Source organism: Diabrotica virgifera, chromosome 4 (genome assembly GCF_917563875.1).
Source record: "Diabrotica virgifera virgifera chromosome 4, PGI_DIABVI_V3a".
Lineage (NCBI taxonomy): Eukaryota > Metazoa > Arthropoda > Insecta > Coleoptera > Chrysomelidae > Diabrotica > Diabrotica virgifera.
In genome coordinates this window covers 93,450,428-93,465,462 of record NC_065446.1, presented here as the reverse complement: position 1 = coordinate 93,465,462, position 15,035 = coordinate 93,450,428, and the positions used below count along the sequence as shown (strand labels likewise).

The window sequence follows — 15,035 nt, the reverse complement described above, 5'->3', positions numbered from 1 at the left end:
TAGTACCAAGTGTGATAAGTTTTCCATTGTTGAACATGATTTTCGGAATCCAAATTGTGTTGGAGAGAGTCGAGAATTTTTCTCCAGCCAAAATTCTAATCTTTGTTTAATCATTCTCTCCAATGTTTTCAAGATACATGACGATAGCGAAATGCCTCTGTATGAATCAGGACAATTTGCGGGTTTGTATTGCTTGAGAATTGGGACTATAATATATTCTTTCCATGAGTTTGGAACTTCCATGCTTGTCCATATGCGGTTTATTATATTTAGTAGTTGTATTTTTCTTTGGATAGGCAAATTATATAGCATACTATAGTGAATACTGTCCTTTCCTGGAGCTGAGTTGTTATTGTTTTTTAAACAATTTTTAAGCTCTTCCAAATTAAATAATTCTGTTAGAAATTTACTGTCTTCGGTGATTGTACTGTTCGTTGTACATGTAATTTCTTCCTCTAGGACCCAAGGTCTGGCAATTTTGTTAAAGAATAGTTCGATCCATTCATTTTCAACTATTGGATTTTTAGGTGGATTATAGGCGTTTTTTAATTTTCTAATCTCACTCCATATTTTACCTATCGGTGTATTTTTGTTCAAACTATTACATACATTTTTCCATGAGGCTCTTTTACTATTTAAAATAATTCTTTTTTTATATGCTTCTGCTTGCTGATATTTTAAGTAATTTTCGTGATTAGATATTCTTTTATATTGTAAAAAGGCCTCTTTTTGTAGTCTAATAGCCTCCCTACATTCATTATTCCACCATGGTTTATTAAATTTTGCATTGGTCACTTTTCTCTTCTCTGGAATGCTAATTTTACTAGCATCATTTATAGAATCATAAAACATTTGATATTCTTGTTCTGTATTTTGTCCTATATTGTCTTTTTGTTTATTGCTTAACAAGTAAGAGAAAACTGTCCAATCCGCTTTTTTAATATCCCATTTAATTCTATTTCTAATTATATCATTATTATCAAAACAGGTATTTACATTACTATCATGTGCAAATTCGATAACTACTGGATAATGGTCTGAACCCAGACTCATATTTTCTGTGTGCCAAGAGCATTTATAATAGATATCTCCCGAGCAAATTGTTAGATCTATAGCTGACTTATTTTTATTCATGGACCTCCGAATTAATGTTTCCGAACCGTCATTTAAGAAATTAAGTCCACATTCTTCCATAGCTTCAAAAAGATTTATCCCTTCGCGATCAGTTTCATCACATCCCCATATTTTATTATGGCAATTGAAGTCTCCCCCCACTAAAAATGGTTTGTTTAAACTATTAAAGAACCTGACCCACTCATTTTTCGATATACCTAGTTTAGGTTTTGCATATAGAGAATATAGATTTAAAATATTTTGATTTAAAATGACTTGTACTGCAACACACATTACATTATTTATTTTATAAAAATCTAAGTTATTCTGAAAATTTATGTTTTTATTTAATAATATTGCGACCCCTCCAAAACCTTGCGGTCTATCTTCGCGAAATATATTATATCGAGAAAAATTTATGTTTGTGTTTGGTTTCAACCAAGTTTCACTCAATAATATAGCCAAAAATTTATTTTCAAATATATATTTTTCGAAATGTCCCTTATTGTGTATTATCGATCGTGAATTCCACTGTAAGATTTTTTTACTTGTTAGATCCATTTAAAATTTTTTCTAGACTATCTTTAAATTCTTCCATAATTTGTTTATTTTCTGTCGGCAAAAGTTTTTTACCTAATATATTTTTAAAAATTGTTAATATATTTTCACTAAGGTTTTTGTTTGTTGTTTGGTTATTTTGTGTTACCTGTTTGTGATACATTGGAATATTCTTAGGAATTGGTAGAGGCGGGTACGCAGAGGTGCTAGGATTGTTTAAAATATTTTCATGTTCTTCCGAATATGGGTAAACCGATTTATTTTGAGTGGCTTCGCTCCATTTTCTTTTTGTTGTTATTGTATATCTATTTCCTGCATTTGATGTTTTTAAGGCTGAGGTATAACTATTACTGTATTTTAATTTTGCTTCTTCAAATGCCATATTTTCGTTTACCATAAGATATTTGATAGCCTTTTGTTTCTCAAACTCAGGACATTTTGCTCGGTCCAGTGCTGAGTGTTTTCCAAAACAGAATAAACAAGTAGGCTCTGTTAACTCACATGCTTCAGATTCATGCTCCTGTCCACATTGTCCGCATCTTTTTTTCCCTCTACATTGACCAGTGACGTGGCCATACCTTAAACAATTTAGGCATTGTATTACTCTCGGTATATAGGTTTCGACTTGATATATCATTCTCTCAATGATAACTTCTTTTGGTATCATTTGTCCTCTAAAAGTCACCACTATCGTACCCGTCTCTATCAGCTCGTTGTTTGATTTTCTTTTCATTCTTTTTACACTTAATACCTTAAAATTACCATATTTACAAACAATAATGTCCTTTAATTCGTTTTCTGAGATACCTTTATCGACCCCTTTAATTACTCCACTTTTTTGTACCATAAAATTAGGAATGTATATGTCATAATCTTTTTCTAATAAATTTTTACTATCAATTAAAATATTTGCGCTTTTATATGAATTACATTCAATTCTAACTTTATTTCTACCAATAACGCTGATGTGAACTATATTATCTCTTACCGTAGGTTCTGCAGAAAGCACAAGACGCGCGGTGGCGATTCGATGTAGACGGCCAATGTGCCCGTTTCGGTTTTGTAAATAGACAAAATACGGTCCTTGGTCTCCTTGTGTATATTTATTTTTAATAGGTTTAATTAGCAACTGGTTTTCATTAGAATTATTGTTATCGCTTACCTGATAAACTGGAAAAAAGTTATTTGATTGTGTTTTTGCTACCTTTTGTACCTGTGAACTTGCATTTTGACTTATTTGTGTTTGTTTTTCCTCCTGATCCAGTTCCATATTATTAATATTTATCGTCCCTCCCCGATCGGGTGGATGTCCTTTGCCAATGGTATTGACTTCCATTTTATTAATTACCGACTCACCAAAACTAATTTTCACCGATCACACACGCAAAAACGAACTGTTCGCTTCGAATGCTAAATCGATACTGAATTTTACGGCTTAATCCCAACAAAAATACACAACAAAATATAACAAATGACAAAGTATTAACTTATAATAATTCTTTTTATTTATGCGCCTTAGTTCAATTTGCAAAGATGGGTTTTGTCGGAATAAACACGTTCGTCAGCTAATCTAATCACCCTACCTATTCTCTTCTCAGAAGGGTTTGAACATAACAATGAAAGACAACTTTCTAGGCAAAATGTTTATTGCTAAGTACTAATAAATACTTATGCAAATTACACCGTAATTTTCCTGGGTGGCGAAATCCTTCAGGTAGATGACACCCTCGAGGTATTAATTAGTCTTGAGTACTACTCCTGAGTGAAAATACGTGTTAAACCTATATTTTTTTTATCGTGTATTTCGTGTTATTTTCATTGTTATAACAAAAATGTCAGAATATTGTTTTATTTGCGCTAAAATTTTAACTGAAGGTGAAATTGTTACCGTTGAACGTGGTATAAAAACATTAATCAATGCAAGTACTGAAAGAGCTGATGGATTTTTAGAATTTCTTAAACAGCAGAAATCTGTGACCATACATGTGGAGTGTCGTAAAAGTTATACTCGAAAGTGTTCTATTGCTGCAGCTATTAAAAGACAATATGAAAAACAAGAAGCCAGTACATCGACCAAAAGACCTCCTCTTACTAGAGCACGTGTAAGTGAACCAGCTTTTTGTTTTAAAAAACAATGCTTATTTTGCGGCCAGGAATGTAATGAAGAGCGTGAAAAAAACCCAGGATGAACAAGAAGAAGAAGAACAAGAAGAAGAAGAACTAGAAGATGAAGAAGAGGAAGAAGAACAATGAGAAGAAGAACAAGGGAAGCAGAAAATTATTTAGAAAATATTTAAATATTATTTTTAGAAAATTATGAACCAGTTTGATAAATTTCCCTTTTTTTTTAATTTATACCGCTTTATATAAAGTTTTATCATTTTTAACCCTTGCCAATATCAATTATTAAATAGCTTTAAATTAAACAGAATCATAACAGATCCGTGGAATAGGCCTACTGGGGAAACCATGTTAAAAAACGCGCTAAGTACACTACCTCAAAGGTGGTGTGGAAACGTGTGCGCATATTATGACGATTACCACTTTTTGAATCGTTATATCTCAAAAACGGTGGCTCCCAGGAAAAAAAGTAATAAGGCATTTTTTATAGATAATTATCTAATCTACATTTTTTATTAGAGCTAATTTTACGATAATTACCGTTTCGCTGAAAATCGCTAAAAACCATATTTGGTGAACTTTGACCCCGCGTAAAATTTTTAGCAGTTATTTTGAATAGTTTCTTGACATTAACATGGCAGAAATGAAAGTTACATTTGAGAACGGACCGGATTAGCCTATAAGCATAGCAATTATACAATTATACTTTATACATACTTACTGTATAAAACTCACTCTGTGTATATACAGAGTGTTTCATTAATAATTGGAAATATTTTAACTGTAGATTCCTGGGCTCAAAATATTGAGGTTTAACCCAAATCACCTAGTCCGAAAATGGTTCCTAAGGGGGGCCAGACCTCTTTGAAGATGGCGTCTTGTAATTAGTTTTTTTAAATACCTCTAGTAGTGCAGTCACTGAAGGTGGATATGAGCTATTACCTCCGATTTCGTTGAACCTCCATCGATTTGCATGAAAATTGGTGAGTGGTTAGAGGATATCTCAAGGAACAAAGGTGACATGGTGCCAACTTGCGCTTTTACCCTGGGGGTGGATGCCACCCCTTCTCGAGGATGAAAATTATTTTATTAAAAATAACCCATAATTCGATAGAGGGACAAATTGTAAGCAAAATTTGTTTTATAAAGTTATTAAAATAAATTAAAACTTTTTGAGTTATTAAAGATTAACGATTTTAATTTTTCTTGAGAAAAATGCATGTTTTTAACCGATTTTTCATAAATAACTCAAAAACTATAAGTTTTTACAAAAAAGTTATTATTACCAAAATTGAAGCCAATAAAACATGAAATAAATAACTTAGTAGACAATCCAACTAATTTAACTAAAAGTGATTTATAGGTAATTGAATGTATATTTTTTTCGGCGATTACCCAAATCTAAGTATACAAGTTTAAATAACGGGAAAATTATGCATTTTATGACATAAGCTTATAAAACATTTGTCAAAGTACTTAGAAATATCTATCAAATGAGTCCCGGAACAAGTTGATAGCATTTAAATTTATACTCCAAGAATTGTTCAAAATTTATCTTTTAAAAAATTTTCCATAAAATGTTATTGTTTTTTCATAATAACTCCGTTAATTTTTACGATATCAGGTTCATTTAAAAACCATTTAAAAGATAATTCACAGGGCTATTAAACCACGTTGAAGTTAATCTTTTAAACCTCTTACTTTTTTTAAAATAAAAGGTTAAATGGCCCCGGTTTCATGGTTCTCGCAACAAAATTTAAACTTTAAACGTTTCTATCTCTGTTATTTTGTACCCTACAGAAATAGTAAGTAAGGTAAAATATTTGATACAGAAAAACTAAAATTTGATTATATTTCATTTTTTACGTGTATTGAGTATTTTTGGAGTTATTATCAAAATAAAATGAAAATAACCATAATTTTAAAAATTCTGATTTTTTTAAATTAAATCTTTTTTTCAATAATATGCATTCTAAACCGATCGAAATTGTTGAAAACATTACTCATGCTAATATAAAGAAACTCTTGTAAGCATTACTATAAATTTTAATTTTTGTGGAAATGGAGTATGTTTCATTTTTCACTTTTTGCTAAAAAATTCGAAAGGGTTCTCTTATTTTCATCATAACGTGCTTAATGTTGATGATATTAACTTCTTCTGGAGCTCATTTGATAGGTATTCCGAAGTACTTTGACAAGTGCTTAGCAAGTATATTTTATAAAGTGCATCGTTTTCTCGTTATTTAAGCTTGAATACTTAGATTTGAGTACTCGTCGAAAAAAATATAGATTCAATTACCCGTAACTCACTTTGAATTAATATTAGTTTAGTTCTTTAGTAAGGACTGTATTCAATTTTTTATTATCTTCAATTTTGATAATAATAACTTTTTTGTAAAAGCTCATAGTTTTTGAGTTAGACGTGAAAAACAGCTTTAAAACATGCATTTGTTTACGAAAAAATAAAATATTTGATCTTTAATAACTCAAAATGTATTGATTTATATTAATAACTTTATATAACAAATTTTGCATAGAATTTGTCCCTCTATCGATTTATGGTATTATTTTTAATAAAATAATTTTCACCCACTAGAAGGGGTGGCATCCACCCCCAGGGTAAAAGCGCAAGTTGTCATCATGTTACCTTTATTTCTTGAGGTATCCTCTAACTACTCACAAATTTTCATGAAAATAGATGGAGGTTCAACGAAATCGGAGGTGAAAACATTCAGTGACTGCACTATAGCTAGAACGCTTCTATTGAGAAAAACGAAAACTGGTACGCCTATTTATTTTCCAGAGATAAATCGATTCCATAAATTGCGAATTCGTAGTACCAGTCATAGACATTCGGTTTGGGTTTGGGTAGGGCAACGGTTATTAATTTGATCGCATCACCTTTTTGACTTGAACTTTTCAAGCATTTTTGACACTAGATTATTAAATTGTGCGGTTGTCTAGTACAAAAGGTACTCTTGCTTTAAGTCGGAAGAATACACCATTTTCTAAAAAAATCGATTTGAATTTTTTTTTTTTTTTAATTTGAAACACATTTTTAAAAATGAAACTATTTAGAAAAACAAAAACTGGTACGTCAATTTACCTTTCAGAGATGAATCGATTTCATCAATTGCGAATTTCTAGTACCGGTCAGATGCGTCCGTTTTCGGTAGGTTAACGCTTATTTATCGCATTATTTTTTGTGTCTTTAATTTTTAAGCATTTTTGACACTAGATTAATAAATTATGAAGTATTCTAGTACCAAAAATTACTCTTACTTTAAGTCGGTAAAATATACCGTTTTTTTTTTCTAAAATTTTTTCAAATTTAAAAAACGAAAAATATTCAAATCGTGTTTTCTATAAAACGGTGTATTCTACCAAATTAAAGCAAGAGTACCTTTTAGTACTAGAATACCTCACAATTTAATAATCCAGTGTCACAAATGCTTAAAAGTTAAAGACAAAAAAGTTATGCGATAAAAAAACCGTTGCCTTACCCAAAAGGGACGCCTATGATCGGTGCTAGAAATTTACAATTTATGGAATCGATTTATCTCTGGAAGGGAAATACGCGTACCAGTTTTCGTTTTTCTAAATAGAAGTGTTCTGGCGGTATTTAAAAAAATCAAATTAAAACACGCCATCTTCAAAGAGCTCTAACTCCCTTAGGAAGCATTTTCGTACTATGTGAATTGGGTTAAAACTTAATATTTTGAGCCAAGGAATTTACAGTTCAAATATTTCCAATTATTAATAAAACACCCTGTATATAGGATGATCACATTTTATGACAAAGTCCGTTATTATGTTACTATATTAAAAATACAAAATATGTATATAAATAATCATCATCATCATCATCAACCCGTACTCGTCCACTGCTGGACATAGGTCTCCCTCAGCTCTTTCCATCTTTCTCTGTTTTGTACGGCTTGCATCCAGTTGCCGACGATACGCTTCAGATCGTCAGCCCATCTGGTTGGTGGTCTTCCTCTGCTCCGTAGTGCTTCTTCTCGTGGTCTCTACTCGATAATACGTTTTGTCCATCGGTTGTCTGACAATCTGGCGACGTGTCCTGCCCAATTCCACTTGAGCGACGCGATTCTTTCGACGGCGTCCGTTGTTTTTGTTCTACGACGTATTTCTTCGTTTGGGATTCGGTCCCTCTTGTTCACTACCTTTCGGGGAATCTTGTTCACTACCTTTTTTGTGTGTTAATGTTTCCGCTCCATAAGTGAGTACAGGCAATACACACTGGTCAAAGATTTTCCTTTTCAGGCATATGGGTAAGTCCGATTTAAATACATAGCTCAGTTTACCAAACGCTGCCCAGGCTAATCCTATGCGACGTGGGAGCTCGCATGTCTGGTTATCTCTTTCCAACCGAATTTCATGTCCCAAGTACTTATAAGATACAGTCTGCTCAATATCCATTCCATCAACAACAATATTACGATTTACTTGTTGATATTAATCTTAAGTCCGACCTCTAAGGAAGCCTGATATAACTTGTTCAACATTATTATTGCATCATCCATACGATCGGCTATAAGGACGATGTCATCTGCGAATCTCAAATGACTGAGCTTCTCTCCATTTATATTGATACCATATTCGTTCAGGGATCAGGGATATAAATCAGGGATATAAATAATAATAAAATATATATATAAAAATATAATCATTTCCGTAATTCATAATCATTTCCGCTTCCGTTTTGTAGTGCTAGTACTTTCTTCGCCTTTTTTTAATGAATTTAAAACTTGCAATTTTGATTCGACAATATTAAGCTAAAACGATAAATAATTTACGTAAATATAAATGACATAACTGGACTGTAGTAGTCTGATTAGTTTAAAAAATGGAAATTATTAAGTTTCCTGAAGCGAAGCTTCTGTACTGGCGTTGTATTCATTTTTCTCTACAGTATGGTGCAAATGTCTGGAATAAATTCTATATCTCGTAAACACGCGACTTTACGGAAAAATCCTAAAACAGGTCAATTTTTATTTTTAAATTATGATTTTTCGACATATCATACTAGTGACGTCATCATCTGGGCGTGATGACGGAATCGACTATTTTTTTAAATGAGAATAGGGGTCGTGTGCTAGCTTCTTTGAAAGGTTACTCAATTCTCTATTTAGAAATATAAACATTAACATAATTATTTATACAGGGTGTCCAAAAAAAATTTTTGAATTAAATTAATTGACACAAAAAGAAGAATGTATGTAATTTATTTAATTAAAAATACATTCTGCTGCTGTCAGAAAACAGAAATGAATGTTTATTAAACAAATAAACATTTCTTTTCGCTCAAATTCAATGTTCAAGCTGCCACCCATCTGCCTCTTGGCAGTCTGAACATTGAATTTAAGCAAAAAGCAATGTTTAGTTGTGCAATAAACATTTATTTCTGACAGCAGAAGAATGTATTTTGAGTTAAATAAATTACATACCTACATTCTTCTTTTAGTGTCAATTAATTTAATTTAAAAAAAATTTTTGGTCACCCTGTATCAATAATTATCTTAATATTTATATTACTGAATACAGAATTGAATCACCTTTCAAATGAGCTAGCACACGACCCCTATTCCCATTTAAAAAAAATAGTCGATTATGTAATCACGCCCAGATGGATGGCGTCACTAGTATGATATATATTATGTCAAAAAATCATAATTTAAAAATAAAAATCGACCTGTTTCAGGACTTTTCCTCTAAGTCGCCGGCTTACGACATATCGAATTTATTCCAGACATTTGCACCATACTGCATAGTAAAATGCAAAGCAGATCATACGAAATTAGCGACATGAAATAGTTGGATGAGTCCATGAGTCAAGAGTATGTGGTTTTGAAAACGTCGAATGAACCATATGTATCATAATTTGTGAAAGATAATATAGCAGTGAGGACAGTGCTGGAAAAATACAGAAAAGATAATATCAAGCTTCGTGCTAGTCTATAGTACAACAACTACAACAGTACAAATTAAAGAACTTTTTAAAATCTACATACTTTTATTTGAACAATTTTTCTCTAAAATGTATAAGAAACGTTTCATGTTTGTCTTCAAGGTCAAAGCAAAATATCTTCAAGGTTTTTTCGTTAGTTATCCCTCATATACTTTTAGAATTTTCAAAAACCAGTATAAGATTTGGCTATACGAAGCGGAAGTATGGTCAGTGACAACAATACGAAATAAAATAAGAACAGTTGAATTGGACTTTATGAGGAGATGTCTTCAAATAACCAGAAACGGCAGAATAAGGACCAAGGGCATATATTTTCCAAAAAAATTGCAAAACAGAGCTCTACAGTGGTACATTCCTGTTCAAAGAATGCCAGGCCATATGAGTGAAAATAAACCACCAGGAACAAGACAAAGCGGAAGACCAGCTATGAGATGGAACACATAATATATAGCTGACTGGGAGAACAGGAATCTGTGGAGAGTTAAAACGGTGAACTCATAATGGGAAAATGCTGAAAAATTAGAAGAACAAATAAGGCATAGCAAAAAAACGGAATTTAAAGGAAATTAACGGAAAAAAATTAAAGAACCAGCAATATATAACCTAATTAAATTGAAGATCTAATTTTTAATGTTCTTGAAACTATTGTAAATTTTATATAAAATACCATGTAACTGATTACAAAAATCAAGATATATGTACTTACCAGTGATTTGTTGTTCCTCACCAACAATTTTACATCATCAGCAGTAATGGTAGATCTCTTTGCATGCCTACAAAACAATTTTTATTAATTGTCTTCAAATGTAGCCTGTAGAGTGTCCGATTATCACGTAGAAGGTCACTAATTCCCAATGAGAGATGGTTTAAAAATGAGTCCAATAGGTTATTTATAAAAACATTAAATAGAATAAGATCAAATCACCCACTAACCCCAGAAAACAAACACAGCTTAGGTATCAGTGATAACTTGATAACCCATATAGGGCCTGTGGTGGAATTGGAGATCTACAGCACCTCATATATTGGAGTGTGGACAGTACAGACAAAATATTAAAATAATGTATGAAGAGTTAGTTGATCTAAATTGCCCTTTACCTGTTAATTTAAATGAAAATATTTTTTCAAATAATCAGCAGATGTTAAAATGTCTTTACAAATATGTAACGTCATGTAAATTTAAATTTTAAATAGGCTTAGGTAATAAAATTAAAAATAATTGTAAACATATACAAAATTGAAAAATGTATCCATGAATATTATAACACACTGTAAATTTTGATTATAAGTAGGCTTAGATGATTAAATTAATTGTTATTGTAATACCATACAAAAAACAAATAGTCTGGCTAATTGGCTAAGCCAAAACCATTATAAAATAAAAAAAGGCCAGGATTCAGTAAACAAAATCAATAAAAAAATATTTAAAAGTCTTAGATTGACTCAGCCTGAATAAAATGAGTACCTTGAATCAAAGCACTGGCACTGTCAGCTTCCTTGTATACCATAGGCCCAATAAATATTAAAATACCTGACTGTACCCTGCAATAAAGTACAATAACAACATATAGGGAAGCTTCTAGTGCCTTAAAATGAACTAAATTCATAAGAAGGACAGCAAAAATTTACATTTAGTGGAAAAATGATCGAGAAAAGACAATCTGATTCTTGATAACTGATCTTTGAAGATATACGAGAAATAGGAAACACAGTAGGCAGTGTCAAATCAGACAAATTTGACTCAAATGTGTCATATATGAGGAAGCTGTTGAGCATACTAAAGACAACATTTTATACTTAATCATTTATCAAAGCCATCAAAATTAAATAAAAAAATACTTAAATCAAAACAATCTAAGCAGTGTCTCATGCCCGATTTCACCAACGATACCTAAACAGTTGCCTTATTAAGTAATTCTTATCGATAGGAACTTCCTAAGTCAGTACTTAAGAACAATAGCGTTTCACAACTAAAAGAACTGTTTATCTAGGAAATTCTTTCCTAGGTATTAATTCGGGTACGTTTGAACTATTTTTGATAAATAAAAAGAAGAATAAGATGACATTACCTTACTTTTTTGATTATTTGTCAAAATTGTTTGCTAAGTTGGTTTTATTCAGTTTTGTACCTACTGTTATAGTTATTTTATTTAGTAGTTATAGTTATTTGTGAATTCAGTTTGTTAAGTTTTGTATGTTATTTGTATATGTACAGTGAAATGGAGGAAAAGAAAAGAGTTATAAATTTCACATATATGACGAAAAATTAAAGTTAGGTAAATTGTCATTAATGAAATAATTTTAAAATAAATACCATGTTAAAAATTGCTTCTTTTATTATTATTTTTTAATGATAGACTTTTAGTGATAACATGAATGGGTTTTTGAAACACAACACTACTTTGTTAGGTAGTAGGTGGACTACATAATTTTGACAATAGACCTGTAAGAAACTCCAAACGATTTTCTATATTTTCCAACACATTATATTATTAATATAAAAGATAATACAAAATTACCACTAATATACCTAATATTACAGAATAACAGAAAAATTAAGGTAAGAAACAAATTATTGACAAACGTCACAAGTACATTAGTCAAAATTGTAAAAATATATCCTGACTGTCACCATAAGTAATACCTAAAGTTTAGGGAGATCGAAAACCGTATCCTAACGTAAGGTAATGCTTAAGCGCTTTAGGCAATTCTTATGGTATGGTGAAATCCGTTTTAGAGTTAGGAAGTACCTAAATCCACTTAGGTAATTCTTAAATATTTAGGTATCGTTGGTGAAATCGGGCATTAGTGTCCTAACACTGTTCCTAACAAAAATAATGCTTCAAAACTAAGAATAGCACAAAGAAGGATGGATCGTCCAATGATAGAAGTACTGATAAAAGACAAGATCACAAATGAAGACTACAAAACAGTACCAGGGTTACAGATGTTGAGGAGAGAGCTACGTAAAATATGTAATTTGAAGTAAATACCCTACAAAAGAGGAACTGGAATAGATAACTCTGCAAAGACATATATAACAGAAAATTTTGCTGAAAACTTATACCTAAAACCAAATATATTGTATTGTATACCTATATTGTACTGTCTTGTTCTCTGGTTGTAATTGTTTAAACTAAGCATCTTTATTGAATCCTTTATGTAGCTGATACTGTACATAAGCAATTAACCTTCATCGGACCGGCCTCGAAGTATTACACAAAAGATGGGCCGGGGTCTGAATGGACCCCATTCTTATAATGGGTGAACTATGCCTATACGCAAAAAAAACTGTAACAATAACAAATTATTTTTATAGTATTGAACATTTATTAGACTAAAGCATACACATTACTACAAAATATGTTCTACTGATTGATATCTACTAACAGACTAAAGACTAAATAACAACTACATACTATTTGTACACTGTACACAAACTGTCTCTGATTTCGCGTGTTCTAGGCATACAAAATTATTACACTTTACACATATTTTACTTGTTTTTCTGTGCCTCTAAAACACAAATGGCAGTGCCCCTTGTATTTTCTTTTTGTTCTACTCTGAACTCAGTAATATCAAAAATTTTTAATCTTTACAATGTGCTTATTATTATGTATATCGCCTGAAAATGCATTTCTTTACAAGTTCCTTGACTAGTGCCAAAATATACATTTTAACACTTACTCAGATTGTGCTTTTTCCAATCAAGATATTTTAGTAGCCACAATTTACAGGAATTAATACATGCGACAGCAATGGGGAATTCTCTCCCCATTTAAACATGTAAAACCCTTATATAAAACGATAGTACACTCATAATCTGTACTAATCCATAAAATCTATGGAATTCCTGCATTATTACAACTTGATTAGAATGCCTTTTATATTACAAAAAAAGGCTGGCCGGTGTATCAGGAGACCCCAGGTTATAAAACTAAAGTTTAAATTTAATCTAAGGGTTAAATGTTCTTGCATGCATAATTTTTTATCAATAAAATATATAAACTACGGATAGATGGAAGAGCGCTGATTAAAAATTAAGATCTATATGAAGAGACAGCCAAAAATTGTGATTTGAGGTCAAAATAGAGGGCTGCCAGTCTGATGAAGGTTAATACCAAATAGTTAAAAACCAACACTTACTTTTGAAACGCATCCAGATCGGATCCAAACATTTGTATTTTCTTATAAACTAATTCAGATATAAGATCTATGGAATTATTGTCAAATTCCATCTCATACTGTAGTGCAATTTTATGGACCATTTCCTTTGTGGTGTTATAAACAGTCTGCCTAGTTTTCTGAAACAAAGGTAATCAATTACATTTCAATAACTATTCTAAATACACAACTATTATTCTCAGGGACTATTAATTTCCTCAGAAAAAATAAAACAAGGTTCTGTGAAAGTGGAAAAAAATAGTTGCCTAAATATGCATTAATAAACCGATAACCAGAGTTTATTTAATTTCTATATAATATACCTAAACTTATTATTACTTTAAAGTATACCTGTTCTGTGGACATGTTTTATAAAAATATATATCACACTTTTAACTCTTTTCAAACTTAACAGTTTTTCAAACGAATGTAGGGTTATAAAAATATTTGTCTAATTGTCACTGTTATCGCCATCTATACAATTCATTAACAACTATATTTAAAGGCACCCTTCAATGGACTTATTAAGTAAACGTAACTGCCGCTAGATGTCACCGTAACTACCGCAGAGATTTTTCTTCGTTGGGAAATAGGATAAGTGGACCGCGTTATGTAATAGCGGATTAGGGTCGATTCTCACTATACCTCCCGTTTACTTTCCATAACCTTTCCATACACCTCCCATTAAAATTCTATTCTCAATATACGTTCCGTTTACTTCCCATACCCTTTCCATACACCTTCCATTAATTTAACCACCATTCTCACTAGACGTCGCGTTTACTTTCCCCATTTAATATTCCACACATTTTGTACCGGTTTGGTAACATTTTACCCTAAATTTTTGATTCGAATACACGTGTTTTTTCCGGCTTGATGAAATATGTGGTCTGAAGAAAATTTAATAATAGAAATGTAAAATATACATGCGGACCAATGTAAAAAAAGGTTATTTCACATTTGTCTTCTTACCGGCGCGCCGCGGCGTGAGAAATACAAAATAAGATTTACTATTTTATTTGGGCATAAGCCACAATTCGAGTTTGAAATCAAGTTTATTTGACGTTTCGACGTTCACTTCGGAAATCGT

The 15,035-nt window shown here is 31.4% G+C and overlaps 1 protein-coding gene across 2 annotated transcripts in view; it reads right to left on the bottom strand.

The window, feature by feature from the left end:
* Nucleotides 1-14,426, bottom strand: part of LOC114342864 (centromere protein S-like) — a 183,016-nt gene extending 168,590 nt beyond the window's left edge. Inside the window, exons 1-4 of one of the 2 annotated variants that reach the window (XM_028293668.1) lie at nucleotides 14,297-14,426; nucleotides 13,928-14,085; nucleotides 10,488-10,554; nucleotides 8,463-8,588 (exon numbers count right to left, since the gene is read on the bottom strand). In XM_028293668.1, the coding sequence (XP_028149469.1) occupies nucleotides 8,499-8,588; nucleotides 10,488-10,554; nucleotides 13,928-14,085; nucleotides 14,297-14,311 (330 nt within the window). In that variant the 5' untranslated portion in view covers nucleotides 14,312-14,426 and the 3' untranslated portion in view covers nucleotides 8,463-8,498. Of the gene's footprint in view, nucleotides 1-8,462; nucleotides 8,589-10,487; nucleotides 10,555-13,927; nucleotides 14,086-14,296 lie in introns of those variants that run through there. The other variant, XM_050649536.1, reaches the window with a different exon arrangement.
* Nucleotides 14,427-15,035: the final 609 nt, after the last annotated feature.